General features: G+C 37.6%; 1 protein-coding gene across 4 annotated transcripts in view; it reads right to left on the reverse strand.

The window, feature by feature from the left end:
- The window catches only part of KDM4C (lysine demethylase 4C), a 268,145-nt gene that overhangs the window by 72,101 nt on the left and 171,982 nt on the right, over positions 1 to 24,062 (reverse strand). For all 4 annotated transcript variants that reach the window (XM_085528382.1, XM_015848974.2, XM_085528383.1 and 1 more), the window contains exons 13-16: positions 22,189 to 22,370; positions 20,610 to 20,826; positions 19,659 to 19,735; positions 3,538 to 3,593 (exon numbers count right to left, since the gene is read on the reverse strand). In XM_085528382.1, the coding sequence (XP_085384508.1) occupies positions 3,538 to 3,593; positions 19,659 to 19,735; positions 20,610 to 20,826; positions 22,189 to 22,370 (532 nt within the window). The remainder of the gene's footprint in view (positions 1 to 3,537; positions 3,594 to 19,658; positions 19,736 to 20,609; positions 20,827 to 22,188; positions 22,371 to 24,062) is intronic.

The following is a 24,062-nucleotide window of genomic DNA, read 5'->3' on the forward strand; positions in this document are numbered from 1 at the left end:
GACGATGGGAATTTCTGCGAGGATTACAACATGTTATGGACAGATGGGATCTGTCTGTGTAGAAAAGGCAGGGCTATCTTCAGCAGCAGGCTAGCAAACTTACTGAGGTGCCCGTTATACTGAATGACTTGGGATATGGTGTACAAAATGGAAATGCTCATGCTATTGCAACTAGCTGGTGAATAAGCAAGGCCAACCAGAACAGTGACAAATGTTCTTTAGCTGCCTTCCATTACATAATCCAACCACCTTAGCGGTATGTACAGTTACAGTATTATAGTACTGCGACCAGGCCTGGGGCCCCCGGTACAGGAAGGACATGGAGCTGCTGGAGCAGTTCAGAGGAGGGCTCCAAAGCTGATCAGAGGGCCGCAGCACCTCTCCATTGAGGAAAGGTTGAGGGAACTGGACTTGTTTAGCTTGGAGAAGAGAAGGCTCAGGGGAGACCTTACTGTGGCCTTCCAATACTTGAAGGAAGTATATCAACAGGAGGGGAACAGCTGTTTATGAGGGTGGATAGTGATAGGACAAGGGGGAAAGGTTTTAAACTGAGACGGGGAGGTTTAGGTTAGACACCAGGAGGAAGTTTTGCACTCGTAAGTTTTGCACCCTGGAACAGGTTGCTCATGGATGTTGTGGATGCCCCATCCCTGGAGGCTTTCAAGGCCAGGCTGGATGTGGCTCCAGGTAGCCTGGTCTGGTGGTTGGTGACCCTGTACATAGCAGGGAGGCTAAAACCAGATAATCATTGTGGTCCTTTTCAACCAAGGACATTCTATGATTGTATGATCTTCTTACATCCCTCTAAGGAAATATAAATCCTCTGCTCCCTTTTTCCCTTTGAAGGGACTCTATACCAATGTACATAGCATTGCAAATAACAGGAAGAATTAGAGATCTGTGTACAGTCAGAGTACCATGAACTTACTGAGATCATGGAGACACAGTACAGCTTGCATTACTGTAATACAGTCATTGATGAGTACGTATTTTTTTGTAAAGACAGGCAAGCAAGGTGAGGCTGCGGAGCTGCACTTTATATTGAAGGAAACTGGAATGTACTGACCTCTACCAAAGGATGAATAATGAATGAGGGGAGAGCTTACAGGTGAGAAATAAGAGGAAAGCTAATATTGGTGACACATTTGTGGGTATAAACTACAGCCCCCCTCACTAGGAGGAAGAAGCTGATGAACAGATCCTCACAATCACAGGTGCTGGTTCTCATGGGTGACTTCAACCACCATGATACTTGCTGGAAAAGCAACTGCTAGCCATACACTGTCCAGCAGGTTCCTGAAGTATGTGGAAAATGACTTTTTGATGCACCTGATGGAGGAGCTAATGAAGTGAGGTGTACTGCTGGACCCCATTCATACGAACAAGGAAGGACTGGCTGGGAACAGGAAGGTTGAGGTAGCCTTCATTGCAGTGTTCATGCAATAGTGGAGTTCAGAACATGGAACAAACAAAGCAATAAGTAGGATTGCAACCCTCGACTTCAGGAAAGCCAACTTTGGCCTCTTCAAGGACCAACCTGGAGGTATCCAATGGGTTTAGAACATAAGAAGTTAAAAGCATCCAAGAGATCTGGTTGACATTCAAGCACCGCTTTTTCCAAGCTCAAGACTGATGTACTCCTAAACATAAAAAATTAAGCAAAGGTGGTGGGAGACACAGATTAATGAGCAAGGAGCTCATGGAAAATTTCAAAGAGAAGAAGAAAGTCTACAGAATGTGGAAAAAAAGTCTAGCCACCCAAGAGGATTATAGGAAAGTTGTCGGGGCAGGCAGGTATGCAATAAGGAAGGCTACATCTCACTTGGAACTAAATATGGTAAAAGAGGTCAAGAAAGGCTTCTTTAAGTGCGTCAGCAGCAAAGAGAAATTGTAGACCTGCTGCTAAATGAGGTGGCTGTCCTGGTAACAAAGGATACTGAGAAAGCAGAGATACTGAATGCCTTCTTTGATTCAGTCTTTGCTGCTAAGACTGCCCCTCAGGAATTTCAGATCCTGAAAATAAGAGAGAGAAAAGGAGGAAAGGAAGTCTTCCCTTTGGTGGACAAGGATTTGGTTGGAGGTCATCTAGGCAAACTCAGTGCACATAAATCTATGGGCCATGATGGGACACCTCATCTCTGTCTCGGAGAAGGTGATGGAACAGCTTTGTGGAAAGAGAAGGAGGTTACTAGGAACAGTCAGTACAGTCAGTATGGATTCAGCAAAGGGAAATCATGCTTGGCCAATCTGGTAGCCTTATGTGATGCTATGATCAGCTGGGTACATGAGAAGAGAGCAGTGGATGTTATGTTCCTTGGCTTCAGCAAGGCTACTGACAACACTGTCTCCCACAGCAACCTTGTAGCTAAGCTTAGGAAGTGTCAAATGCCCATAGAAGCTGTGAAGTGTCCTCCTCTGGAGATATTCAAAACCCACCTGGATTCTTTCCTTTGTAACCTACTCTAGGGAATCTGTTTTAGCAGGGGGTCAGATTAGATGATCTCCAGAATTCTCTTCTAATCCCTATGATTCTGTGATTACATCAGTTTTTCAGTTGTTGCTCAGCAGTGCTTACACGGAGCAAAGGAACTTTTCTGCTTCTTATGCTGTAATCGAGGAGCTAGGGGTGCACAAACAGATGGGAGAGGAATGAACCTGGACAGCTGGACCACACTGACCAAAGTGATATTCCAATATTGTATGACGTAATAAACTATAAAACTGCAGAGAGCTGGCCAGGGGAGGGACCACTGCTGGGGAACTACATGGACATTTGTCAGTGGGTGATAAGCAACTGCACAAGGCACTACTTGTTCTGTACTTTCTGGTATCATTATTTTCTTCCTCTTTTATCCTATTTGACTGTCTTTTCCTCAGCCTGTTGGTTTCTTCTGGTTTGACTCTGTTTCTCTCCACGCTGGAGTGGGAGAGGAGAGAGCAAACAGCTGCCTAATGGGTTAGACCTCAGCAGTTACCTGATATATTGTACTATCATAAAAATGCAAAGAAAAACACTAATGCTGTTAGTAGTATGATGTCAGCAACAATACTATTTTTGACAGACTGTGACAGACGCATACTCAGAAAAAAATTTCAAAATCCAGAATTACTTTAATATGACTCAGATTAATTAATTTAAAATATTGTTTCTAGGAGAAGTTCAAAGGTTCTGTATTGAATTCTGTAATAACAAATTTCCAGGACTAAAGAATAAAATACACTTCAATGTTTGATAAGATTTGCTCATGCAAACAATGACAAATGAGCTCTCATTTGCTTTCTTTACACAACGACAAGCAGAATAGAATTTGAAACAAATAAGTGTGTGCAAATACTAAAAGAAATACACATTTTAGCATCTAACTATTTCACAAAATGCCAATGACACATTTCAGGTGAAGCAATTTTAATTCTGCAAAGATTCATCTTAAAGGCACACTGTCAAGTAATTAAGTTTACAAATGCTCAGTACATGGGAACGGGTTAGGAAAAAAAATTAAAACAAAAATGTGCAGTCTCAAAGAATATATTACTTACTTCTTGTCAGTAGTTTGCTTTAATGCACCACCTCTCAAATTGCAGAGACAACATTCCTAAAAATAAAAATAGTGTAGAAACAAGTGAGCTTTATGGACTGGTTACAAAGCACTCTTATTCAGCTAATCTTAAGTACATGTAAATTGCTAATATATTTCAGTACTGGGTTACAACCTGCCACTTAGAAGCACTGCATTTCCTTCCTTACAGGGGGAAAAAAAAAAAGGAAGAAAGAAAGAGAGAAAGAGAGAAAGAGAGAGAGAAAGAGAGAAAGAGAGAGAGAAAGAGAGAGAGAAAGAGAGAGAGAAAGAGAGAGAGAAAGAGAGAGAGAAAGAAAGAAAGAAAGAAAGAAAGAAAGAAAGAAAGAAAGAAAGAAAGAAAGAAAGAAAGAAAGAAAGAAAGAAAGAAAGAAAGAAAGAAAGAAAGAAAGAAAGAAAGAAAGAAAGAAAAAGAAAGAAAGAAAGAAAGAAAGAAAGAAAGAAAGAAAGAAAGAAAGAAAGAAAGAAAGAAAGAAAGAAAGAAAGAAAGAAAGAAAGAAAGAATCTAATAACAAAGAGTGACAATTCAAAAGAGCTGAAGAAAAATAACTTTTAAATACCACTCTTGAATAAAGTAGCAGAATCCCTTTGAAGGCAATACCAAATGAAAAAGCACTGAGCTAGTACTGCAACAGAAAGGCTGGAATTGCCATGAAACCTATAACAGTAAAACACAACAAAATGATACATAATTAACTTAATAAAAGTTAGGAAGAAAGCACCGTCTCAGAAGCCACTGATTCAACTCAAATAACAAAAGACATTCTGTGTTTGATGCTTTCTTTTAAGACTTACCCTGACAACAAAGTATCTCTTTGCAACTAATGAATTTTCTTCACAATTTATGCAGGTAACATTTTGCCTTACCTACCAATACCACGGAGAACAGGTAATATATATATTTTTTTTTTTCATACAGTGCCATTTTAATGTAATTAATGCTATTGCAAAGGTGCAGAGGAGTTTCATTGCTTTAAACACAAGAGACCTTGGATCAAACCCCACTTATTCCAGGTTCCAGTTCGCTGGAACTCTTAAATCCAGACATCTAAGGGCTTAGAATAACAATCCTTTCTGGCATTCAAAGGAGCAGAAACAGGCAGTTTCTACATAAAGAAAGGAAAAACGGCCATAAAGGGGCTGCTCCTGCAGAACTGAGTGAGTTTTTCAGAATTTACTGCCTGTAATTTTACAGAGACTTGATCAGCAAACAAGTCAATAGGATTATACTAACATTCCACAGGACTTTTCCATTTGGCTGTTACAGAGTAAGTAAAAGTGATCTTTCCAAAGCCAGCATTTTGACTCAATCAGCTGTACCTCTGTGGGGTTCTTGCACTTCATCTAATGAAATCTCCTCCTAACAAAACCAGACAGAAGCTAAATGGGGCACAACTACAGCTAATCCTATAGCACTTGCACCCTCTTCCACGTGGTTTCTCTTTAGATCCTTTCTTACAAACCAGCGAAGGAAACATCTCTCAGCTCTTCCTTTGATGAAGAGCAAGAGGAAATGGATGATTTTTTCTGCTAATAACATGAATCTTTACATGCAGAGCATGCCAACCATTGCATTGAGCTACTGACCAATAGAATGCTTTGGTTTTCATACATGACAGTGGGAGATGCAAGATCAGAACATCAAAACTAGGTTGGCAAGCTCATGACCATGTGAGAGAAATCAAATGAATGAACCAAGCAGCATAGAAAATAATACTAATAATGGAACATTCACCCAAGAACAGGCTAATTCCTGCAGTTCTGCAGGAGTAGGAAGCTTACAGTGCAGGGGAGGAATAACATCTGCAGACTGAATTTTTTTTCCTATGCAAGGCCTGTTGGAACTGAAATCCACTTATACCAGTCTTCGGTGCGTGGACAGTGATTGTAGGCAATAACCAAACAAGTCATTTTGTGGAAGATGCCAACTGTAGGAACTTGAAAATGTCATCAGTGTTTATTGCACACCTGGGCAGATGGGCCAAGAAGTAAAGTCTATTAGATTTTATATCATCCTTGCTTTGCAAAGTATTGTCCTACATCTGTGCAACATGGCCATTACTACTCGTCCAGCTTTGACATACTGCAAACAATGAACACACAGGGGAAGCAGTTATTAGAAGTACTATTATTGCTAGTAGAGACATGCCTGCTATGGACAGCTGTGAGATCAGACATACATTAGCACTTGTGACCCCTGTCCTCATACAGAAAGAATGAGTGTTCACTGTGTGTACAATTCAGGAAAAGCAACAGGCTTTGCTGTAGAGCCTCACTGTAGAACACATCTTACTCACTATTACTTTGCAAATCTTTTAAGCAAGTAATTTCATGTCATATGCATTTGCATAAAATAATAATTTCTTTTGCACATTATTTTACACTTATCTAAATTAAATCTTAGAATTTTTTAATTGCTCACCTGCTTAAAAATCTCCATAACTTTCTAGAATTATTAAAGAAAACACTCTTTTCCAATAGCTGCATAAACTAAGCCATTCTCATATAATTCACAATCATTATTACACTAATGTTTGCACTGCATTTTAGCATTTTAGATTTTTAGTGGAAACAATGCTTTTTTCTTTTTTTTTTTTCCCATAACAATCACACTCATAGGTTCTGGACTGCAGAGTTTTCCTTGTTTACAATTAAACAGTGAATTTTGCAACCACCATTCCTAATCTGTTCTGTGTTCCATTTCTCTGTTTCAGCCACTGCTAGAAACCACAGCAAAACAGTGTGAATTAACTGTACTCTCTTTGGTACATACATCCAAAAGACGAAACATCTTCATTGGAATGATACACCGGTATTCAAGCATAGCTGCATACTAATTATTATTGCATGGATGAACACAGCAACAACAACAAAGAAGTCTGTTCACAGTTATTTATACTTTAAAGGGAATGCATCTGGTTGTCTTGTGTGCTTTTTGCACACAGCCAAAATTCAAAGTCATAATAACTGCAATGCTCTTAAGAAAGGCTTTCACATACTCCCTATTTGCTTACTTCATCAGCAGTAGCATTCTGTGTGGATAAGAAGCAGTTTGACACAGCAAGGAAACAGAATCTAGTCAAGCCATGGGTGAGGGAAAGTAAAAGTCAAATAATGGTTATTCCTATGGACAGCTATGAACATTGCTCCACTTGATCCTCTTTCTTGTTAAACTGCTGTCTTTTTTCTTCTGCGACCCTGTAAATTACAATGGCATCTCCAAGGAATAACATTTACTCAGTTCAAGGAAATACACATGTGTGGATGGATAAAAACAGTATAAATAAATCACATACTATTTCTAATTAATTTTGTCTGACATTTTTCCATATTCTTAAAAAAATGTGGTGATATAGTTTCCATAATCAGTCTAACAATCTTTTCCAGTCCTTTCAACATTCCTGCCAGCAGCTAACCTGAAGCTTCTCTGCTTAAGCTTTTTTTCTTTTTGCTTTACAGACACGAGAAACAGATTGTTTCTTTAATTTTTGCCAGTTTCTCTCTGCAGCTTCTTACAAAGTTAATTTTTTACTCACTATCTTAATCTGAGGTCACATTTTCTCCTCTAAAATGCAAAGAGAGCAAATCATCTGTGATGTCAGGCAGAGCAGGATTAGCTGATTTTGTGTTAATTCATTATAGCAGATCCTACTTGCATCCCACATCTCTTTGAACAGCAACAGCTGCATGCACCAAGGCCCTCAGAAACACTCCTACAGAAGTGACTGGTACAACTGCTCCACATTCCTGTGTTTGTACTCTAGCTTCAGCAATTTGAACTCTTCCCTATTCAAGAATATCTCAATAACTGAACAAAATCCTGTTCATTTCCACCTATTCTTATCTTATGGGCCTCAAAATAAATAAATAAATAAATAAATAAACAAATAAATAATTTAAGCATCTACATCTTCTTTTTGTTCAGTTAGTACCACCTGCAACAAGTGGTAACTAAGAGAAAATTAACCAGGCTGTGGATGTTCAGGTCAGGAAAGATAAGACAGTTTGGAGTCTGAAAAATGCCAATACAATTATGAGTGGCTTGGAAAAAGACTTGACTAAGTAGAGCCATACAACAACCAGGTGGTTGCTATCAAAGGACAACAGAAGGCAGCTAATTCTAGACAGACCAATAAAAAAGGCTCTTTGTAAAATGTTATTTAAGTTTGCTGCATGTGGATGCTAGAATTTTACACCATTTGAACAGGAAGGTCATAAAAAAATTCATCAATGGCCACCTTCTACTGAGCAAATACACAGACACTGCCCTTGCCTACAGCAGTTTCTTATTTGCATATTGTTATGGGTTGGGAGAGGGTTAGGGAATGTTTGCCTAAGGTTTACACTCTTCGCAAGGTATTCGCTTCTGGCCTTGCTGAAGACAGTGGGACAGGTTACCCAGTAAGGCTGTCAATGCCCCCTCCCTGGAAGCATTCAAGGCCAGGCTGGATGGGGCTTTGAACAGCAGGTGTCCCTGCCTATAGCAGGGTATTGGGACTAGATATCTTAAAGGTCCCTTCCAACCCAAACCATTCTACAATTCTATGATAAGTATACATTCTGTGTGGTAGACTGAGGTAGTGAAGATGTTTATGTTTTCAGCACTGCTTCAGTAAGAAGGACACTATTTATCCAATTCACAAAATACTTGTTTTTCATCTCAACTATGTTCCTATACCTCTTTCAACCGTGATTAGTGTCTAACAGTCCTATATATTTCTAGTAAGAAATCAGAACAACTGCTTTCATTTTTAAGAATGTGCTGCTGCAAAACTGTTAAAGAAATGCTGACTTATTAATCACGTTTACAAGCCTGTTGGTAGAAAATTATAACTAGGTAAAACAGCTATCCAATCTTGAACTCTGACACAGCCAAGTGGCATAGATACAATTTCTATGGTTAAGACTGAGAAACAAATTTTGTCTTCCTCAGGATGCTCTGGTTGGCTTTTTCAAGAGCAACCTTTAAACAATCAATGCCCTAAGTGTTTCACCTTCTCCAACTGCCCTGCAACGCCGAGCATCACATCTCTGAATAGGACTAATTCAGATGGCATTCCTGCCTCTTCACTTATCTGATGTCCCTACCTCATTTATTTTGGTACCTACATTTTTGTAATTAAAAAGAGTCAGTGATTCTCATAATACATTTGCAAATGCTATTTTCAGAAACTGTCTACTTTGGAATATTTCAGTCTTTCCACGCCACCCTAAATGGTGTCATTTCTCATCACAGCATGCACATCTGAAGTAAAGAAGATTGAGGGTATGACATGGAGAATTAAGCGGCTGTATAGGAAACACTCTCTGCAACCTTTTTGACTCAGTTTTATGAAATGTTTATAGCATAAAGAGTAACTGTTTCCAAGCATCCAAGAAAGACTGCAGATATCCTCAACTTTGAAGAGAAGTCAAAAGGACAGAGATTAACTGTGTTTTACATAAATAAAGAAATATGAAGAATCAAGGGTATAAGAGACAGAATAAATTATTTTCCCTTGGAAGAATGAGACTGCAGAAATCACCACCACACTGAGGCTAAGCATTTAGCAAACACACAAACAAAAATGGAACGATAGCCTTCGTAGTGATAAAAATATATACAAGATTATTCTCATCACTCTAAGACAGTATTTGGAAACAATGCTAAATACTAGATTTAAATCTAAACATCAGTAGATGAAAAATTGTTTTTTCAAGAGATCAGCACCACTGTTCAGAGCAGGATATTCTGCTGCTGGCTATTTCTATCTTTCACCCTGCCCATGCAATAACTTTGTATTCATCTTCCTGGAGACCATGTGTGCTCTCTGAGGAAGGATTTATGTTGGAAATGGTTGTCAGATAATCTCTGGTTCAATTTCAGCTCCAAGCAAGGCCAGATTGCAACTGACAAAAATCATGCTTTAGCCTCCAGAGAACAAACAATTGCTCAGTAAGATGAAAATACCCAAATGAATCCAAGCTCAAATACAAGCTGGGCAACAAGTGGACAGAGAGAAAATGCTCTATGGAGAAGAACTTGGGAGTTCCGGTGGATGAAAAGCTGGACATGAACCAACAGTATGCACTTCAAGCCCAGAAGGCCAACAGTACCCTGGACTGCATCAGAAGAGAGGTGACCAGTAGAGCAAGGGAGGTGTCTGTCCCACTCTGCCCTGCTCTCATGAGACCATATCAACATGTCCAGGCTCCTCAGCACAAGCAAGACATAGAGCTGTTGGAGCAGGTCCAGATGAGGGCCACGAGGACCATCAGACCTCTCCTATGAAGACACGTTGAGGCAGCTGGTCTTGTTCAGGTTGGAGAAGAGAAAGAGATCTCATTATGGCCTTCCAGGACCTAATGGAAACTTATAAAAATGATACAGATAAACTTTTAATTGGTCTGGTAATCACAGGATATAGGGGAATGTTTTCAAATTAAAGGAGGGGAGATACAGATCAGAAGTTAGGAAAATATTCTGTACTAGAAGTTTGGTGAGATGCTGGAACAGGCTGCTGTGAGAAGCTGTGGATGGCCTATCCCAGGGAGTGTTCAGCTTCAGGCTGGACAGGGTTCTGAACAACCTGACATGGTGTAAAGTGTCCCCGTCCATGTTAAGGGGTTTGGAACTAGATCTATAAAGTTCCTTTCAACATAAATCTAAACCATCTTACGAATCTACGAAATACAGAGATGCTCAAGGCAACCAACCAGGCCTTTTCACATGAATATCAGTGGCAAAGGTTACCTTGGTGGCCAGCAAAGAAGGGAATTTCAAGAAGCTGTTCCTTACTGTATGAGTTATGAAGTATTGGAATAAGTTTCCCCACAGAGGTAATGACTTCCTTCTTAAGCAGACAGATGTACTGTGGGTTATTCTATATTAGCACTAGGTTGAACCTGATAATCTGCATAGCCATCAACCTTATCCATCCTGTGACTCTGTAATCTGAAGGTCTAACTGGATTTTGGGTCTGAGATTATAAAGATATTGCCCAGATTTGATACTCTTCATCTTCTATGACAGCATCACAGAAACTCAGTGTTTACAAACCTTCTAAAATACGCAGTGTCAAAGACTTATATTGTAAGCAGTGTACGTCCTGGTAGCAGACTAATGCCAAAACCAGAAATACGATACTTTCCATCTCTCATTAGCATAATTAGCTAAATAAGTTAGCAACAGCATTTGTGATTCTACAAGTAAGTCATCTTTTTGGAGAGAAGGTGAGAAAAGAGAAAGGTAGACAGACAGATGGACAGACAGATAGATCAATACATAAAATCTAGAGTTACTTTTCCAAAAAGGAAAATGCAGATAATCTGGCTTTTTTTTTTTTTTTTAAGCCATTTTTTACACTCAGCCCAGAATTTTATCAACAACATCAAAATGCTTTAAAGCTGGCTAACAAAATCAGACTGAAAATTAAAACACTTTATGCCAACTTACACGTAGCGAGTTATCTTGGCAGTTATCAGGCTGTGAAAACAGGAGTTTATAATAGAAATGCTGACATTGTACCAGTGAGAAGGGCATGACTATAAAAAGACTATTCAAAATCATTATTTTTAGTGGGGTGAAACAGGGTAGTTTCTGGGCTTGAATGAAGAAAGCTCTTATGTGCTACTTTTCAAATGCCTTGCAGAAAAAAAAGAAAAAAAAAATCTATCAACCAACGTACTCTACCCACAAAACACATACAAATCAAAAGACTGAATATAAGCATTATAAATATATAGCTTTAGAAAGCTTGATCCGCAGAAAAAAATAATAAATACAGGACACTGTTTAACACTTGCCACTCAGCATAGGATCTTTGAAATACATACAGTTCTTGAATTCAGTGACAACTGACTGGTTTAGATGCTGTATTATTTCTGTAGTGCTATGAGAGTTTAAAGTAATCCATGAAAAGTTACCTCTTCCTCAGTACTGCTATTAACAATGAGGTTACTATGAAGTAAGACAGTGGAGCACAGTTCCTCACTTGCTCATATCTTTCTCTTTTTTGTCCGAAATCCTTTTGTCCTCTAAATGATAAAAGTACTTATGTTTATGTACTATAGCTACTAGATCACTACATCCTTGCACACTGTACACTACGTTGCATTCTCCATAATGCCAGTCATTATTCATCCTGACTTCACTAGCTTTCCTTAGCTGAAGCATTTAAGATTAATGAGGCGTTTGTTCTCAATCAAGACACTCTATATGAATACAGTTACATTTTCAGGAGCCATGCAGATGACTTATTTAAAATTATTTGATTTTTTTTTTTTTTTTTTTTTAGATTGATTTATGGCTATTTTTGTCCATTAGCATAGATGAATTTTCTATCAGCCTTCCACTTGTCAATAATCATTATCAAACAGGACCTACTGTGTATTGGACTATAAAGATATATTATCATGGTTCCAAGAGCATCCCAGAAGACGAAAAAGTAAAGTATTGTAAAGCATGCTATTTCAGCAACTTAGAGAAGCTGCAAATGCAAGAGAACAGTATGCTTCTGAATCTCAAACACAGTTTTCCTTGGGGAATTCCATTTCATATTATCATCACAGAAAAGTCTGGCTATGAAAAATGTGTCCACTAATGCATTTTGCTGTTTCCAAATTTTAATAATATTCCTCATTGGGATTCACACAAAGTGCAATCTCATTCAGTTACTAATACAGCTAGAACTCTTATGCTTTCATCCCTTTACAAATCATAAGAGATATACAAAAACCTAGTAGAGTTCAAATTTTCTATGAATTTAATATAACTGACTGAAGTTTAAGAAACTATTATCCATAAAGCTAACAACAGTACTTTATAGTTTAAGCAAAGGAATGAAAAGCAACCTTCCCTGATATGAAATGAATTATAAAGTCTAAATCAAGATCTGCAAAATTGTTTTCTTTCACAGTATCCATTTTATTCTCCAGTGCAAAAACTTCGCCTTCTCTCTGTTTTCCAACCAGTTTTCCCTACAAGATTTAAAGCTTTGCCCAGAAGGGAATTCTTCAAACACGTCTTCCTCAGCTCAGTCTCCCTCTTCTAGGAATAATTGTGCCAAGAAAGTAAACCAAATTTCAGACATTGATGAAGATGCATGTTTCGGGCAACAAATACTTCTGATGATAATAAAATCTTCTGACTTTGAACCCTTTTCTAAAGCAATAATTGAATTTTTGTGGGTCTGTAATTCTTACTGCCAGATAGATCTTAGTTTCACATCTTCCACAACTGCAGTGCTGTTAATGAATGCTTGCCCTGAGTGAGAGTTAAAATCAACACTTTTCATGCAAAAACATTAAGTCCGAGCTGTCTTAGCTGGATTGAAAAATACACTCAATCAATACTCCCCCCAGTTAAAAAGGGCGTGCAAATAAGTAATTTACTTCAATTACGTCTCCCTCTTCAGAGAGGTTTGTGGTACTACTCAGCAATTTCAAATAAAATATAACAGCAGATAAAGAAAAAAATATATACAGATAAAAACCTGATTCATAAAACAAACAAACCAACAAAAATAATATAGTTAAAAGGTGGCATAAAACTTACAGCTGCAGGTTGGCATGACCAACATAAATGCATATTTTTAAAAGGAAAGTAATCCACTGATCATCAGTTATCTTTTCTAATAAGACATTTTTCAAGAATAGTTAAAATAAAGCCACATGTCTCTTAAGTATAAAGCTAAGATTATATGACAGCTTTTAGGATAACCTAAGGTTATTAACCAAAAGAAACAGAAGCTTTGTGTTATAAAGACAAATAGGACCCAAATAAGAATCAGTAGTTCTTAATAACACTGACGTCAGCAAGGAACTGCTTGCAAACAAAAATACATTAATACACTCTGGTTGTTTTTCAAACTGATGATTTTTCCTCCTTGAGAGTCACAGTTACGTAGCGTTGCAATTAATGCTACTGCTCAAACAGGCAAAAGAGAACCACGGAAAAAAAGTAACCTCAGTGTCTATTATGTTAGTCTGACTTAAGGCACGATCAGTGCTTCTTCAGCTACTCCTGGAAAATGCCCTTCTATCATACTTTCAAGATTCTACAAAATCTCCACATTCCAGTATTTCGCTATATTTAGAAAGAAAATTTCACAAGGTGTCACAGTATTAACACAAGCTTCTGCTGATGAAGTTTAAAGCAGTTATAACTTTATCTTGTCCCTAAACTGAAGGAAAGGCAAATGATTATGTTTGTCTTTGATTTATTCTGATTATTTTGCATATGACACTACTACTTATTTCCTTTCTATTTTCTTTCAGCTATACTGAACAAGCTTAATTCTTTTGAGCCCTCCCTTATGGAATTACTGACATCTATGAAGAATGATTAAAATTCTTTTTTTTTTTTTTTTAGATTTTTTTAAAGTTTTTAATTACATGTCATTATTTTTCAGCCCACTAATGAGATTTTTATTTTATTTTATTTTATTTTATTTTATTTTATTTTATTTTATTTTATTTTATTTTATTTTATTTATTTTATATTATTTTATTTTTTTTATTTATTTATGAAGCATGTGCGTTCACTGCCGCATACTTTGTTAGCTGGGCTCTCATCAGACATCAAGAGAATAAAAAGATAATTTCATGAGCTTCACTCATGGTGTAAGCTTAACCATTCTGGTCTGATGCTTCAGATTTATAGAACTGATAACTTTGTGACCAGAGTGTTCACAACTCTGAAAGGCAGGAAGAACTATTGCCTGCCCAGGCACTCCCATCTTATCAGCACTACTGATAGCTTCTGTTTAAGTACGGATCACAGAATATCCCGCGTTGGAATAGGCTCACAAGGATCACTGAGTGAAATCCATGGCTCTACAAAGGATCACCTAAAATTCAAACCATATTACTGAGAGTGTTGCTCAAATGCTTCTTTAACTATGGAGGCCTGACGCCACATCCACTTCCCCAGGAAACTTTTTCCATTTCCAGCCACCAACAGGAACTGTACCGACCTGCTGAATTCTGCCATAAAATTTATCTTAAACTATTTGTTCAATACACTAATATTTGACTACTCTACAAAACAGTGAGATTCAATCTAAAATAGTAATCCCAACCCAAAATAGTAAAACTCAGCCTACAAAATGTCCAGGGCCCATGATGCCTGCAGAAAATTCATTAAGAATGCTTCTGTACTGATCTTTTCATCTCAGTGAAATATTGAAGGGAATAAAGAAAAAACATTTTGAATAACACCTGGCAAACAACAGACAGTTGCGGAAAAATCCCTGACATACTGTGTAAGTTCAACACCTTGGCAATTTCACATGAAATATATTTCCCTATCTCCCATATAATGACCTTAAATTACTTAAAATAGACCACTCTGGATTTCCACATATGCGTCATAAGGACATAAAGAGCAATCAGCAAATGGTGTACAGAAGTTTATCACCCTCTGAGCGACTTAGGACTGATGAAAATGATGGCTGGGATGGCCTGAGATACTGAGTGTCGAAAACAGATCCACACTGCTCTACGTTTGGCAGCTGCTCATCTAGATCATCATTCTTGTGTGGCTTGTGTAACAGAATTTAAAGCATTACCAAAACTCCGTGAAAGTTAGGATGAATCAACTCTTCTGTTTGTTTCTTTTTCACATGGAGCTACCATCTCAAATATATACATATACATATATATGTATGTGAATATATATATATATATATAAGTAAGGCATTTCTTCTTTAAATGTATATCATTTGTCGTTGCCTGGGTGCTTGCAAATAACTGACAGATTCATCATTGGTTTAGTATTTCCCTTTGAATCATAGAATCACAAGGTTGGAAAGGACCTGCAAGATCATCTAGTCCAGCCATCCTCCCTTTACCATACCTACAGCAAACCACTAAACCATATCTCATAGCTCCTCATCCAGAAGCCTCTTGAACACTGCCAGGGATGGTGACTCTACCACCTCCCTGGGCAGCCATTCCAGTGCCTGACCACTCTCTGAGAGAAAAAGTTACTTCTTATGTCCAGTCTAAACCTCATCTAATACAACTTGTGACCATTTCCTTGGGTCCTGTTTGCTGCCTGGGAGAAGAGGCCAAGCCCCTCAGTACGAGTTAGGTCAGAATTCCTCAGGTCACCAACACTATTTTTATAAAGAGGGTACTAAATTTTCCAGGCACATCACAGAAGCTTTGTAAATTCTCAGAGACTACCACAAATACTTCTGAGACTGCTTCAGCATCTCAAGAGTTTTGAGAGATGTTTTTAATAGTAAAAAGAAAAACTGAATTGGGTAGCATTCACGTCTGAATAAATAGCAGCACTATTTGTATCCCCGATTGTTGGATTTTTCCTATTTAACTTGGCTTGCAGATTTCATATCTACTATCACTTCTATATCTTTTAGCTGACAATGAACAGTTCTCACTGATACGCAGTAACAAGGATAAGTAACAACAAAAAATACGAGATAACCAATTATGTAGAACAACTTTTATGTAAATTTATTATGAGTGAGGGATGCTAAATCTACAGCCCTAGGGAAAAAAAAAATTAAAAAAGAAAAAACGCCAACAAGACTACACACGAAAATAAAGTATATAGATAGGAAACATGATTAATTTAAAGTTTCTAAATTTGCCACGACTTATTTCTTCTGATACCTCAAACATTTGATCTTAGAACAGGAACACATTTTCTTTCAGTATAAATCTAATCAATCTTCAGCATTTCAGTAAAACTCCCCTGAATGACAACTTATGACGAATTTTATTCCACAGACATTTCTAAATGAAGACATTTTGTAGGGCATCAGTTCATGTCAGTCAGGTCACCAAATGAGAGCTATATAAAAACCAAGTTGTTGGCATTAACCGTGCAGATTTGTAGGTGCATCAATACATATAAAAGTTTGTGTTAATTAAGTTCAAGAGCAATTCAGTTAAAAGTAATAGCTGAAGTTTACATTAAATACATTGTCCTAGTGGGCAGATATGCTACCTGTTTTCTGCAGAGCAAAAGTAAAACTACTTTCCACTCTTATGGCCTTCTTTTTTCCATTTTCTGAAATGTGATTCTTTGCAAAAAGCAAATATTAAAAACATGTTGCAAATAAATTCAATTTGGCTATTTTCTGTATGTTTTTACAATTCCAATTATTAATACACTTCCTCGCCTTATCTCCTCAAATAAAATGACCAAAAACACTTCCCATACCAATCAAATCTTCCTCATTTTTAGAAAATTGTATGCACTGTAATAGAATAAAACAAAACATCTTCAGTAAAACACCTGCAATTCTTTGCATGTGAGATGTTAATGAGTCCAGGTGAAATTCTGAAAACACTTCATTTTCAACAAAGGAACACTGTCATTCACTGAAATTTTTGTCCAGAAGTTGGCCAAAGAAAAATCCTAATTAGATTACTCTTGAATCTGCCCAAATTTTCCTTTACCTATCATATTATGCTATTTCCCCTCAGTCAGTATCAGCCAGAAAGCTAGGAGGACATGTACAGGAAGAGTAAAAGCAGAATACAGAATATATTCTCCCCCTCTGCTCTGTTCTCATGAGATCTGGAGTATGGCAGTTAGCTCTAAAGCCCTCAACATATGAAAGGCATGGCTTTCACAGAGTAGGACCTGGACCAGGGGGAAGCCATGAAGATGATCAGAAGGCTGGAGAAATTCTCCTTTGAAGACAGGCTGACAGAACTAGGGTTGTTCAGCTTGGAAAAGAGAAGGTCTCAGGGAGACCTCATCACAGCCTTTTAGTACCTAAAGGGGGACTTCGGGAGAGATCAGGAGGGACACTTTAGCAGGAAGTATGGTGATAGGAGCAGGGCAATAGCTTTAAACTAAAAAGAGTAGACTTAAATTAGATATATGGAAGAAATTCTTCACTGTGATGGTGGGGAGCCAGTTGCAGAGAGAAGCTGTAGATATTGCGTGTTCATTCCCAGGTTGGATGGGACTCTGGGCATTCTAGTCTAGTAAAAGGAGTCTTGCTACATGGCAAGGTCATTAGGCTAGATTATCTTTAAAGGTCACTTGCAACCTAAGCCATTCTGTGATTCTATAAAATTAAAACTCAAGTCAGTCACTACATCACTATTTTTGTTCTTACAGTGCACATACCACTGTGTATATCACAGAATTGTAGAGGTTAGGAGGTACCTCTTCTGGAGATCAGCTAGTCCAGCCCATTCTACTAAAGCAGGTTAAATAGGAACACATCCAGTGGGGTTCCAACTATCTCCGGAGGAGACTGGATAGTCAATCTGGCAGCTCTTTCCAGTTCTCTGTAATCCTTGAGGTAAATTAGTTCTTCCTCATGTATGGAACCTCCTGTGTTCCAGTTTGTGCCCATTACCCCTTGTTCTGTCACTGAATATTCTCTTCACTTCCAAGTCCCAGAACTAGCTACATCAAGTATTAACACATTTTAGATTGTATTTTGTTTTACAGTTTTTCAGTGACTTTTGATAAATATCCATACTATGACAAACACACAAAGAATAAGATGGTCTCCAAGTTTCTCTGCAAATATGTTACCATCTCTATAGCAATAAGCATCAGATTTCAAGCTAATGCTCTAACTTTTTTATTTTTTAATTAAAACATCTAACTCAATCCTACTGATGTCATACAGGGAATCTCATGAATATGAATGTCCTTAGAACTCACTTACTTATCATAGCTCTATCTTCCCTGAAAGGAAATTAACACAACTTTCTGATGAGCAGTGGGGCTGCCTACCCCTGTTTAAGTGACAATCATATTCCAAGTTAATAGTAAACTTTTATTTGCTAGTGTAGACGTTTTCTTTTCCCCTTGACCTTCCCCTGACTCTAGCACTATAGTCACAAAAGTAGTTCCAAAGATCCTAAAACACACGATTGTCTGATAAGGAAGCTATAACAAGATTTTCTGGTTACCTATGCAAGATGAAAATTGGATTCTACCTAGTAAGAGTGCCTTGCCTTCTAAAATGAGAACACATTACAGAGACAGAAATTGATTCAATAAATATTTTAATAGCTATGCACTGAGAGAACACAGGACTAAACATTATTAATGGACCATATTCTTGTAATGAGCAATTCTAAGCCACTCTTTTCATTTTGTTTTCCCTAGCTTAGGTAATATCTGCAGTAAAAGTACCAGTTCTGCTTTTGTTTCCTTAACTCTCAGCATCCACAAAATAAAATTAAAATGTTGATAGTGGAGAAAAAGCTTTTACATTTATTGTTACTTCAACTTCGCTGGCACTACCACTGAATTCCTTACAGGTGTATTTCACAATTGCAAGAAATGCTATTTGACAAAGTGATACCTTATTTTCCTCTAGTTTTAATCCTCATTTCTTCTTTAACATACATAAAAGTTTTATAATGTCATTAAAGGATTTAAAGCTCTTGAAATACATGTTTTTAACTCAATAACTGAATGAAGAAAAGCTGTGCTGGTATCAAAACTGATTATCACATTTTCTCAAGCCATTTTAAGGAAAACAAATATCATATGACTTACCAGGGTAGCTGATAGATTGGTACAACATAGAATTTTAAGCTGGTTGTCATTTAAGTGGATATATATGTAGAGGTTTTGCTAACCACCAGCTGTTTTTCTACTTATTCCCAGCTGTATAAACTATTGCTTACTGTATTTTATTAAGATCGAACAATAGGCATTTGAGTGCTTCAGAAGTAAAACCTCTTTCTGTCTGTACATCACAGTAAACCTTAAATGCTGTAAAATAATAATTTCATTTTTGACTGTAATTTTTCTCTCTCCCTTTTCTCCAGCTGCCCACACAGACATATTTGAAGTCTAAAATATTTAGAGGAAATCTCATTTTATCTCTATTATCTGCAATTAAATTGCCAGTTGTTTCCTTGAACAAGCTTTTACACACATACATGCATATTTTGTTTGCAAGGCCTTTTTCTTGAGTGTGTAAACCTCCAAGTCTGTCTCTCCAGATTCAGTAACTTTTCACAATGAAATCTAATAATGTTTTCAAATTATGTTTCCTCAACAAAAGTGTCTTTAGTAGCACAGAAACAGGGTCTATTCTATATTTAATCTGTAGTGTGTTAGATAACCAAACAATATGTAAAACTTACAGCTGTCCACGCTTCTGTTCTGCATCGAGAACATAACCATTCATTATGGATTTCATGAGAAGGAACACCATAGCAACCTAGAATGAGAAAGCTGATTTTAGTAATATATTCTGTCTTTCTAATCACAATGTCATACAATTCAACTATGTACAAACAGCAGTAAATCATATACTGATATCAAGGAAAGTATTCCAGTGCAAGGATTATTCTATATATATAGAATATATAGAATATATAGAATATATTCTATATTCTATAGTGTGTGTGTGTGTGTGTGTGTGCACGTGTGTGTGTGTAAAAGAAGAGCCACAGCAGGGTATGTTTTTATTTTCTGTAACTTCAGTAGCAAATCATCAATTCCCCCTGCAGTAACAGGGTACAATTTTAATCAATGTGCTGACATTCTACGCAATTACACTGCACCTCTATTTAAGGCTTTCACTTGGACTTCTTAGATGTAAGCATTCAAGTTCTACTGCATGTATAAGATACTACAGAAAAATCATGCATTAATCAGTCACTTGAAATTAAGGATGTAATGTGAAGGAAACTGCTGTATTAAAAGTCAATAGAGATATACACAAATCCTCAGTTTTAAAAGGATATCACCCTTACAACTTGTTAAGGAAACACTAACATCACAGAAGGGTTTAAAATATGAGGAGTAAATATAAAGGCTTAGTGTTGAACAAAAAAAAACAGAAGTCTCTGCTCCCTATAGTGGAATGAACATTGCAAAACTAACTTCATTATTTTTAAAACAACCATTAACACACAACAGAACACTTAACATAAGGTTAAAAAAAAGTTAAAAAATTATTTCAAGCATTAATTATGGAAATGTTTTTCAAGTGCTTTCTTAGACATACCAGAAGCTTATTTATCTATTACTTATCAATAAAACATAATTTGAAATGGCATTGCTACCAACTGAAATAGTAATGTATTTACTTGCATGAACTTGTACACAACACTTTGCACACGAAATAAGAAGACTTGTTCCATCTTCATCAATTAAGGCATTTGATGGATAGTTTTCAGTGTTTTCTTCACTATAGATAAAACACATCTCTGGAATAAGCGGTCTAGACTTCTCATTTTCAGTCACCAGTGTTTCTTCTATGTTTGTTTCTTTGTAAGTAGAATTTTCTTCCTCAAGATTGTCTGGCTGGAAATAAAATAAAATCTACATTTAAGTAAAAAGAGGAGAGTCTTCCTTTCTGCTCTTTTTAATTATCATCAACTGCCTTCTCCTCATGCAGCTCCTGCACTAATAATGTAAGAGCTTATAAGAAAATTAACTACTACTGGTTATCTATCACAATCATTCTATAGTTCCTTGTCTACTCAAATAATAAAAAAGCACTCAGTCTGAAAATTAGCATTATTGCAACAGTGTTCAATGATACAGTACAATGACTCCCAAGAAACCCTTCAGCTGGATCCAGTGCAAAAGGTCACTTTCCCAGGTCTCAAACAAAAAGGTTTCCTGCTTAGTAGCTGCAGAATTAGTATTATGTCAGCACTTTTAGCTGATGTTTGGCACAAATTTCACAAGCCAATATCAAACTGTGTCCTGGATTAGAAGGTTTCTATAGAAATACTGTTCCTGAGAAGGTCCAAGTACTATGAAAAGGTATTTTTCCAGCACTGTAGGAAGGAGATGTGGAAGTAGTTTTGATGAAAAGCATTTGACAAAGGACATATAAGGAAGTAACTAAAAGATATGAATCTGTGTGGATTAATCACTGTCATGCTTTTATGATTTTTGGTGACTGATATTCCACATCATAACATCATGTAGGGCACTGGGAGTTAAAGTGTTAATGCTCCAGTTCCAGGTACCTGTCTGGAAGAGAAGAACTACATTCCCCAGGGGGCTTGGCAGTCAGAGAGCAGATAGAACTCCTGACAAGGTCACTTGATATCCCTTTCTCCTTCAGCTCACCTCCCTTTTGCTCATCCTGACCACACACATTGTTTCAGCACTACTGTAAGACCTACAGCTTTCAGATACTCTCTGATTACATTTGATTTATTTGCCTCAGTTCTAATTATATTGTATTACAGTGCATTATCTTGCCTTCTGATACCATATTTAGTAAGTCAGTTTGCTTTTCCTCAGATCGTTGCCGCTGTTTTTAATTATTTTGGGGTCCCCTGTTTCCCTTTTCCAGTGGTGTAGATTTTCTGAAATCCCTCTACCCCACTGGTCACAGAACTAGGCTGAACCAGCCCATAAACCATTGACCTTCAAAAATGTAACTTTCTGTGTGGGTAAGCATACACGCACTAACACCAATCCAACATAAATCCCAAGCAGAAGGCATACGCTCTCTGTAACAAAAGATAGATGCAGGTGGATCAAGTATCATCTCTAGTTTTAACAGTACTGAGTTTATTTACTTCCCATACAGCCAAAATGAGTAAGTTTAACTTATTTTATTGTACTAGCAATTTTCAGGAAATGCTGTAGCTGGACAGCTATTTCACACTCCTCACAGAGATGAAACTTAAGGATCTTGCTTACCTTGTAGTACGGCATGAGAAGAGTGCAAATAGCACAGTGGGGCTTCTTCTTTGCACAACACGCATTGTATTCTTTTTCAGCATTGAAATTAGGTGTTCTTGTCTGCCACAAGTGGACCAGAGGCCTGGCCCATGTCTCAGTCTCTTGAACTTCCTCTTCAGTAAATGCAGTTTCAGGCAGTTCTTAAAGAAAAAAATCAGAAGAGATAGTGGGCACAAACTGGAACACATTAAGTTCTGTCTGAACATCAAGAAACACTTTAATGCGTAGGTGATGAAGAACTGGCACATGCTGTCCAGAAACATTGTGGAGTCACCCTCCTTTGAGGCCCAATAGACACTTGGACATGGGTCTGGGCACCCTGCTCTGGGTGGCCCTGCTTGAGCAGGGGCTGGACCAGACAGGCTCCCTCAAGGTCCCTGCCAATCTCAACTAGTCTGTGATTCTATGAAAGCAAGCAATTGAATATATTCCTTTCCTTGAATGGAGAGAAACAATACTGAATCTGTCATGTTCACTAATAGCGAGACCAAAGAATGCTAAAGAAAATCTGAGAGTGAATACAAATGCAGAAGTCTAAAGGAATTATGCATCAGGACAAGCACACCAAAAAGCACTTTGACATCCTAAGCTGACTACTTCACAGAAAGTATTTGAATAGCTCTTCAATTTACAATCTGTATTCATGTCCTTATTCATAACATTAAAACTATCTCAACTGCTCCAACCTCAGCTCTGAAACCAGAGGCCATGAACTCTGCCTTAAATCCCTCAAAGCTGGAACATCACATCTAGCCATGTAGCACAAGGCAAGTTACTCTTTCCACACACAAAACAGCACCAGTCAGCTGTTTAGATCACCTATCACTCATTTTCCAAACAAAAAAAAAACCAAAAAAACAAAAACAAACAAAAAAAAAAACAAGAGATGAATGTTATCGCCAGTACACAATTGGGGAAATATCTGCTTTTGTATGTAGCTGGACAGGTAAGAATAGCACATGCTGTAACCCACTGTAAGAAACAACTGTTTAATAGTATCAGAGAGCTGTTTGGGATGTTGTATAACACAGGTGACAACCTTTAGGTTTGCCTAGGCTGCACAGAGTGAAGGATTGTCTTGGGATGCTGTCCTTGCTGTTGCTGAGTGATGGATGCACCCCTAGGGCTGGCCAGGTTGCTCTACAGGGAAAAGCCACTGCCATGATGGCAGGGCATGAGGCTAATTACTAGCTGTCCGGGGCCATGGGTTGGACACGCCTGTTGCAGAAGTTCATTGATTCACAGTGTGCCTGTGGAAGACTTCAATTTTAAAATTCTGAAGTGACTTTAAGAAGTTCAACGTCTCTGGAGAAGGTGGAGAATAGAATCAGATTGAACCCTGAAGAGAAAGAGCTTATCCAATAGGGGCAATCTGAAAATGTTGCCATACGCTCTTGAAAAAGGCACCGAAAAAAGGAATCTGGAGAAAAGTAGGCATCGTTGTCTTCATTTCAGCCGAGATAGAGTTAATTTTCCTCACAGAAGCTGGTATAATGCTGTGCTTTGGTTTTAGGAGATCAATATTGACAACACTGATTTTTTAGTTATTGCTGAGCAGTACAAACAGTCGAAGACTTTTCAGCTTTTATGCTGAGGAGGCTGGGGTACACAATAAGTTGGGAGGGGACAGAACCAACACAGCTAATTCAAACCCATCAAAGGGGTATATTTAGGAGGAAAAAAAGAAAGAAAAAAAGAAAAGAAAAAAAAAAGTTTATTTCAGAAGGAAAGTCCAAAAACATGTTGTGGAGTACAGGAGTATATTAAGTTGAATTATCACTTTCTTTCAGCCCATTACTGCCTTCATCCACACTACGAAAATTCAGTAGCTT

This window comes from Coturnix japonica, chromosome Z, assembly GCF_054131305.1.
Source record: "Coturnix japonica strain WE chromosome Z, WE-NBRP24, whole genome shotgun sequence".
In the NCBI taxonomy this organism is placed as follows: Eukaryota; Metazoa; Chordata; class Aves; order Galliformes; family Phasianidae; genus Coturnix; species Coturnix japonica.